The sequence below is a fragment of the Vanellus vanellus genome (assembly GCF_965231255.1).
Source record: "Vanellus vanellus genome assembly, chromosome: 8".
In the NCBI taxonomy this organism is placed as follows: domain Eukaryota; kingdom Metazoa; phylum Chordata; class Aves; order Charadriiformes; family Charadriidae; genus Vanellus; species Vanellus vanellus.
Window position 1 is genome coordinate 17868094 of NC_138913.1, and position 8951 is coordinate 17877044.

The window sequence follows — 8951 nt, forward strand, 5'->3', positions numbered from 1 at the left end:
AAATTTTTCACTTTGAGGGTGGTAAGGCACTGGACCAGGTTGCCCAGAGAGGTTGTTGAGGCCCCATCCCTGGAGGTGTTCAAGGCCGGGCTGGATGTGGTCTTGGGCAACCTGGTCTAGTGGGAGGTGTCCCTGTCTATGGCAGGGGGGTTGGAACTCGGTGATCTTCAAGGTCCCTTCCAACCTAAACCATTCTATGATTCTACGATATGCATTTTAAATACCAAATTAACTATCCCTCCCATTTTTAGCACTACTATGTGGAATTTTGGAATATATTTTAACAGGCCAATTATAAGATCTCCCAGTGATAGATATTATTAATGTTGCTTGTGCTGATAGTGATGAACGGAGGGAATGGACATGTGTAACGTAGTCACTCAGCAAGTGTATAGGCAACCTTATGCAATAATCTTTTATCTAGTTTATTAAATGTGTTTCCTTTTCAGAGTAAGTTCAACAACTAATGCCAAAATTTCATCAAGAACTCAAATAGCTTAGCAGCTAGTTATCACCTGTTTAACTTAAAAGTACTAATACAAGAAATAGACATATTACACATCACTAAAATTTTCACACATACACACACGTACACTTATCAGCATCCTGTTTATATCAATTTATTTTCACAAATCAATTTTCTTTTTCCTACTCATACTCTTCACATTTGCTGAAGGCACAACACCCAAATAGGCAATGCAAAATGTACTTCCTGTAGAAAAGTCTATAGTCTCTTAAGAGAAGAGTTTGGCAAAATCACTTTTGTTTAAAACCTCAAGTTCCAAGCCTTCAAAGAGCATCAGAGAACACCACCAAGATTAAAAACTACTTGAGGTGTCTGCACTTCTCATATGCAACACACCACTTAACCTTTAATAAACCGAGAATTTTTCAGGAAATTATAAAAGCAGAAGTAGTAAAATCTCTCTTTTTTTTAATCAAGTTTTAACGATGGGACAGTCTCTAGGCAAAGCTCCCAGAAAGAGCCAGACCACCATCTGGCTCCATCGTACAGCAATGACAATTCACAACAAACGCATATCTAACCAGCGCTCCGAAATCACACGCTAGGTTGACTCCATAAAAGCTCCATTACAGCTATGAACACACAGCTGTACGTTTCCTCCCTCCTTGTACATAAATATACCTTTGGATATTTAGACAAAAGGGAAAAATAAATCATTAAATGCATTTTTCTATGCTTCCCTGTTACCAATCGTCAAGAAATATCTTAAATAGCTTATTGTATTATTAGCACTATAGAATATATAGAATATATAGAATTTTATTTTTGTTTTCACACATGCTAATGTTTCCAGTATGATAAATGTCCTTTTAAATCCTGCACTTCTTGTCACGCCGTAGATCCACTTCTATTTGACACTGACTCCTGGACATACATGTCAAGACAAAAATAAATACTGTTGTGATGGCAAACGTTTTAAAAGTCTTAGGACACTAATACAGTGGCACTTGAAAGATTTATCAAATACAACAAAAAAGACAATAGTTAAATAGAAACCTGCTTTGACATAGCCATGAAACCTGCACTACAGTTGCAAGATCTGCACTTGTTTCTGCGAGAGCAGCTAATCTTTGAACACGTCAAATGTTGCACACCAGCCCTCCACCCATACCCTTAAAAAAGTCCACGTTGCTATTTTAAGCAAGCATCCTCTCCAGCTGTACATAAGCAACACTGTAATTCCCAAACAATTGAGGTAATTATAAAAATGAATATCATTTATTGTTTTTTTTTTTTATTACTACCATGTCTGAACATTTTCTTTCATACAAAAGTCTGATTTTCAGCATTATGCTTTCCAAGGGCATCCCCTCCGCACCAGGGGAGATAAAGATGTGTTAGGAATTGTGCAAGAGTTTTTCTTACCATCTTCAAACCCACCAGAACTCCATAAAGAAGATTTTGGTACAGAATCACTGCCTGGCATTTTAGAGAAGGGGAAAGGGGCTCTACACATATTTTCAGTTCCACTTTATTCATTTTTTTAAAATCGCATCTAACCCAATGCAGGGGGGGGGGGGGGGGGATAAAAAAAAAAAAGAAAGAAAGAAAGAAATCGTCACATTATTGTATGTTACCCTTCAGCAGTCTTTGGAGGAAATCAGAACACAGGCTGCTTTTCCCGGCTCCCTCCCTCACTCAAGTCAGCCGAGCGGCTCCTCTCCCCGGAGGGGCTCAGCCACCCCCGGGGTCGGTCAGCGGGCGCCCGCTGCCCCGTCACAGCCGCGGCTTCCTGAGCAACGTTCTGCTGAGGTCCTTCACCTCTTCAGGGCTGCCAACCCTCTCGTAGCCCAGCAGGGCCATGGGCTGGTGGCAGTACTCCTCGACTTGCTTGATCTGCTGGTAGCTGAGCGCAGTCCTCCAGGCGCTCAGCGCCTGGGTGGCATTCCTGGCCGACACCACGAAGGGCTTGGAGGAGTAGCCGGGTCCGCTGGTCATGTTGAGGGCGAACTTCTCCATCTCTGGGCTGACCGCCAGGTTGACGAAGCCATACACCTGCCGCAGGGTCTTGATGGGCTCGACCACCAGGTCCTCGTAGCGCACAGCCATGTAGTTGCCCTGGAGCCAGTCAGGGGGGTGCAGAGCAGTCTGCAGGGTCTTGGCCATGCTGCTGCAGATGACCTCCATGGCACCCAAGGCATGGTAGTCCGAGCCGCCCCCCCCCTCCTTCTTTCCGCCCAGCTTGTGGCCGGCATCGAGGAAGGGCATGCGGTGGATGCGGGGGTCCCTGCTCCTCACCACCTGCAGGCTCTCCCGGATGAGGCCGTGCCGGGACTTGATGCGGGAGCTGGCGACGGCCCGGGGGTCCCGCACCAGGTGGATGACTTTGAGGTCCAGGGTCGGGTCCCGCATGAGCGGGGCGAGGACGGCCAGGTCGAAGACGCGGACGCCCTTGATGACCAGCGTGCGATACTTGTGGCACTCCTCCTGGAAGCGGCTGAGGCGCTGCGGGGGACACTTCTTGCACACCCGGTCGTCCACCATGCCCACCACCTCCTTGCGGTAGGCCGGGCAGAGGGGCGAGGAGCAGATGACCTTGTTGGTGGCGGCCCCGAAGATGCCCAGCGTGGTGAGGTTCTTGCCGGCGCCCGCCGTGCTGTAGAGCTGGAAGACGGAGAGGTCGCAGCGGTACAGGGAGCTCAGCATGTCGCGGGCCGCCCCTTGCAGCGACACGGCGTCCCCGGGGTACAGCTTCTGCCAGACGTGCCACACCGGCTCGTAGAGGAAGAAGACCTCGGGGTTCTGGTTGAAGAGCTCCCCGAAGAAGGACGACCCCGAGCGCCAGGTGGTGAAGACATAGACCAGCTGCCGCGGGGCGCCCGCCGGACCGCGGCTGCCGGCCGGCGGCGGCGGCGGGGGCGGCGGCGGGGGGTGGTGGCGGGGGGCGGCCGGGGGCTCCCCGCAGCGCCGCGGCTCCCGCCGCCACTTGTACTCCAGCAGGTTGAGGGCGGCGAGGAGCAGCAGCAGCGCGTACCCCAGGCACAGCGCCAGCGCCTTCCGCCGGCACACTTTCATGCTGGGCGGCGGCGGCGGCGGGGCCAACTGTTGCTCAGCGCCCCGGCGCCCCGGGGCCCGCGGCGGGCAGCAGGGCGCGCCGCCCCCGGCGCCGTCTCCCGGCCGGCCCCCCGCGCCCGGCCCGCATGGCGCAGCCGCCGCGACGGCCCCGCCGCCGCCACCGCCGCCGCTGCCCCCGCCCCGCCGCTGCCCTACTTAGCAGCCGCGCGGCCGCCCGCGCTTCTTCCGCGCCGCCATCGCCCAGCGGCCGCGGGCGCCGCCGCAGCCCAGCTCACGGCGGCCGCCGGGGCGAGGCGGCGCCGCGCTCCGCTCCGCCCCGCAGCGCGGCCGCGGGGGCGGGACCAAGGGGGCGGCGGGCGGGTCCCTGCGCTGCCAGCGCGCCCCCGCCCGGCGCCGCAACGGGGGGAGCCTCGACCGCCGCCGCCGCCGCGCAGAGAACGGGCGCGGAGGTGCGGCCCGAAACGGCGGCGCCCCGCCCCGCGCTCCCCATTGGCGGCCGCCGCCGCCACTCCCGCCGCCGCCGCAGTGCCCCGCCGGGCCCCGTGCGCCCCACGGCGGCGGAGGGACCCATGCGCAGCGCTTCCGCCCCGCGTGGGGCCGCATCACTCCCCGCCCCGTGCGGGACCGCATCACTCCCCACCCGGTGCCGTCCCCTGCCGCCTCTCAGGAGAGCCCGGCCCGCGTCTGAAACGGCCGTGTGCGACGGGCGCTGGTAGAAGCTGTTCCCTTCTCGTGGGGGGTTCCGGCAGCCCGGCCCCGGGGGGAGCAGGGTCCCTCACCCGTTCCGCCGCGGCCAGGGAAGCACAAGCACACTTGTGGGCCCACAGACATCCGAGTGCCGCTGGCGCTGCCCGCTGACTCTGGCACGCCAAGGCATTTTCTCTGAGGTTGCCTCCTTTCCCCAGGGGCTATCAGAGCGGGCAGAGGGGCAACTATGAGTTACAGCAGCCCTTGCTGGCTCTCCTTTCAGTTGCTTTCTTTACCCAGCAGTGCCCGCAGCCCCAGAGCCTGTCCCATCGCCCCTGGGGTGCATACGGCCCACCGCTGTAGAGCAGGGGGAAGATGTGATCTGCCGGGGGGCTGCGCCTGGCTCAGACAGACCCCTCCCTCCACAACAGATGACACTGACACGAGTTTTTGCTGGAACATTTATTTTCTGAATGACATGGATCCAACACTACAGCACACTACCGCTTTTATGCTCACAGAGTGGACAAAACATAGATTGATCTGGTGTGTGTCATGTCTGGTGACACTCTGTTAAAAAAAAAAAGAGAACAAAACAGTACAATAGGGTGAAGGAGCTGAATGCGCGCACAATCTTTATATCCCTCATCAAAAGGATTTCCATACTCCTCCCAGATTTTCTCCAGGGATATTAACAGCCAGGCTGCCTCTACATGCCCCTTCCAGCCCCAGAGTGAAGGGTAACAACCACAGCAGGAGGGCTCCGCTCTTCCCTGCTCCCTCCTCCGGGCCACCAGGCTTCGCAGGGCCGGGTGGCAGCGCGAGCTCCGGGACACCACTGCCACCCACGCTCCACTGTCCCACGTGGGATGCGGCCATCAAACCACACGGGACAAGTCAAGGGAACCACTTCCCAGGCTGCCAGTGACTCTGGGAGCAGTATTACATTGTTACTGTGACTTTCCGTATGGAAGTAGCTTGTTAATTGCGGAATTAAAACAACCCCTAAATATTTGAGAAAAGTCCGTATTTCATCAAACAGTAAGGGGAAAGGGGAAGGCATTGTTTTACTTACAGCGCTCCAGAGGAAGCATTTAAAGCCACATTCTGCAAAAATAATTTGTATATAGTTGCCAAAATAAATGCAAATTTTAAAGCCAATGAGCTTAAAACCATTGACTTGTAATTTTTGGAACACAGTATATAATGAAGAAGGATATACCTGGGAAGCACCTTGCAGCATAAAACTCTTGCAGTTATTTTAGTCTTTAGTCCTAATCCTTGAGTTCTTCACGTACAAAAGGACTTCTGCTTATATCCCTTTTATAAAGGTACGGATCAAATATTTATTTGGCTTTCCATGCTCACTAAAGATGAAGTTACCACCCAGCTAAAGCAGAAATGTTTATTTTTAATTTTGGAATGGTGTGTAATAGCATCAATTAGGCTGTATTAAATGATGAATAACAGCAGTACTGAGACACCATAGTTCATAAAACAGTATCCCCTGTCAATGTTGTACTGCAGCGCTAATGCAATAAAGGACAAAGACTACAGGGAGCAAAAACAATTCATAGCAGGGAAGAATCATTAAAATACCATGAAGTTCAAATTAATCCCTTCTTTCCATTTCACTTGGTTGGAGACAGGTATGAAATTTTGTAAAAAAAAAAAAAAAAAAAAAAACCAAAAAAAAAAAAAACAAAAATAACCCTACAAAGCCATCTCCAGTTCTTACACAATTTAAAATTTAGCAAGTAACAACTAAAGATAAGCAAACATGAACTGCACATATAATATTTGAAATGGCAAAACTAATCAGTAAACCCAAACATTAAAAGCTGTAATTGGATTCTTCACCTTCCCTGCTGTTACACAGCAGCTACGTCTCTCTGAATCGGCGAGTGTGCGAGTACTGACAGTAATGCTGCCTTCATTATGCTGCTCCACCTCTATCTAGGAAAACATGGGGCCGAGCAGCTCTTTAATCGACCGACATGCTGCAAAATGGAATCTTATTTTTCAAAAGTGGAGTTACATATGTATTTATTCTGCGCAGGTGGACTCAAGCACCCATGCAGAACCCAACTGAAATCAATCAGGTTCAGTGCAGCTGCAATATTCGATCCTCCCGGTACAAGTTTCAGACCTGGTAGTCAAGTTATCACTTTAAGCAACTCAATATCAATGAATATTTAATAAGTTTATATGGAAAAGATTTATGCAGCCAACTTTCAATTCACATCAAGTTTGGTTTGGGTTTTTTTTAAATCATCTACACATCTGATGCAAAGTATTACAAACAGAGACGGCAAAAACCCAGATCACTCACTCAGTGGATCTGTCGATGAAGCTGACGCACGCTGTTTCAGGCCGTGGTCATTGTATACAAAGAACTCTCCTTAAAGGGACTCTGAAATTTTCTTTTCCTTCTGCACTCTGGGATTTATAGTATTTGCCGGTCTTCCAGAGCAAGAGTGCAGGCAGACAAGCGGGCAGCGGCCACCAAGAGCTGTCCGGGTCGGTTCTTGGCCACGCAGCAGGCATCAGCTGGTTGGTAAGGCACAGCAGCACACGCAACCAGAGCAATGGGCTGTGACAGTCATTTTAAATCTCACAAGTAGCTGAAAAGTTCACACACACACACAAGTTTAAAAGAGAGATTTATAAAAGTGTAAAGACATCGTACCAATGACTCAATCGTCTGATTCCAAGTGCTAACAAACATCGTCGCCTGGTAGACGGCAGTTAAGAACTTCCCTTGGTTTTTGCACTGCGGTAAAGAAAAGATATGTAGACTGCCATAGATAAAAAGTAGAAAAGAAAGTGATGGGGCAGGGTTTTGTAACGAGCCCAGGGACAAGATCCTCACCAAAGACAACCCTGATAACATACTCCCCTTACAGCGCTACCTCCTGGATTTTCACAGCTGCCCTAAGACTTTGAAAAAACTACCATGAAATTGAGCCCCAAGACATTGAAATACTAAAGCATTTCCTTTATTTTAATCACGGGCTTAAATACTACTGTAGCCAATTGAAAACTGAATTAAAATCAGCACCATAGTGAGTTATTTTATGTCCTTTCAAATAATTTCTAGGGTACCATGTTTTGCTTAGTCTCTCGAAACCCACTCGGAGAGTGGGTAGAGGGTATCTCAGCAGGTGGCTCAGGCTGTGCGTGTTCTTTCTGCCTGGCCTATGTGCAAAACCAATAGAATGAAAACTTACGTGATAAGAGCCACAGCAAGCACGCGAAAGAGGAACATTTTGCAGCTGAACAGATACAGCCCTTCACAAATTTGTTCAGACACTTCAGCGTACATTTTCCACCCTCTATGTTATTTCATGCCAGTCTAATTTAGGCTCATTAGTTTCAGTATACTAGATCACTCATGTCAAATAATAAAACTTTCCTTTCCTCAGTAAGAAAAATTCACCATTAAAAAATTTTAAAACTCCCCCCAAAAGAATTTAAAAAGCAAAAAGCCAAAAAAAAAAAAAAAAAATCTTAAAAACCCAACACTTATTTCTAGGCCAGCATCACTTTTTAAACATTACATCTTGTTTGCTTTGATGGAGCAGAAAAAAATGCATCTTTTCCTGCGCAGGTAGTTACACACTACAGCCCAGTCATCCCTCAGATGTAAATAAGGTGGCTGTGTTTATGTCAAACTCTGCAGTAAGCAACGTACAAAGTGAGGGGTAAGTAACTGTGATCAAAACTCCCCAATTTAAACTATGATGCAGAAAAAAAAATGCATTTTTTTGCATTTAAAGCGTAAATGTTTTATGTTACAGTTTAATATTTTATATTCAGCAATTAAATTTATGATTTTTACATGTAATATTTAGACAACCCAAATCCTGACTAGCTGAAGGATTTCTCCTCCTCCCAAACTGTTGCCACCCCAGCCAGAATTCTCTGCTAACATCCCTTTGTTTAAGAGACGGGGCTGTGAAAGGGTTGATCCGTACTGGAACGCTTCCTGACTTGATTTTTTGTGCTTTAAGACTTGTCTTTCTCATGTTGACAAGGATGGAGTGGGCACAAGGTGAAGAAATTCTTCCTTAAGTCAAGCTTCAGCAAGACTTTATTTTTTAAAACAGATTTTTTTGGATGAAAGATGGAGGTTTATGCTGTTATACACCTAGTGTGTGATAAGTTCTGGGTGTTGATTAAAAACTCCCATATCTAGCCTAATGTATTCAGGGTAAATATAGATGCCAAATTCCTCAACCACTGCTCAACAGTGAGATTCTTTAAAGCGCAAGTTACAGATCACAAAATGTGAATAAAATTTATACAAAATTGTGTACCTGCCCAAACTTGGACATCTATGAATTTGTTTAAGACTATATTTTGGCATCACCACTAGAAATGGGTGAGGAAAAAAAAAAAAATGCATGATAGCCTTTAAAATGAGAGATGTTTATATTTTGCACCCTTCCCTTTGGTACTGTGCATAACTTCTAACAGCTTATTCAAAGTCTCATACAGGAGTAGTGGCTGATTTCCCTCGAAACACACTTATTTCCAATACTGCTGAAGTTCTCAGCAGACATTCGATTAAGCGATGGGTGCAGCAATCAGCCGTCTAAAGTACTCATTTTCTTCTCTCGGCTGTTCCTTCTGAGCGGTGCGTGCAGAAGTTGTGCTGCAGAAGCAGCTGGCATGGGCCAAAATTAAACCAGCTAGTCATAAACCAGAAATACATAGGGAA

General features: G+C 48.6%; 1 protein-coding gene across 1 annotated transcript; it reads right to left on the reverse strand.

Moving 5' to 3' along the window:
* Positions 1-1655: 1655 nt before the first annotated feature.
* Positions 1656-3541, reverse strand: CHST2 (carbohydrate sulfotransferase 2; the record flags this gene model as incomplete). Its single annotated transcript, XM_082487308.1, has 1 exon — positions 1656-3541. The coding sequence occupies one exon, from the start codon at positions 3539-3541 to the stop codon at positions 2243-2245; it is 1299 nt and encodes a 432-aa protein (XP_082343434.1). The 3' UTR covers positions 1656-2242.
* Between the last annotated feature and the right edge of the window lie 5410 nt (positions 3542-8951).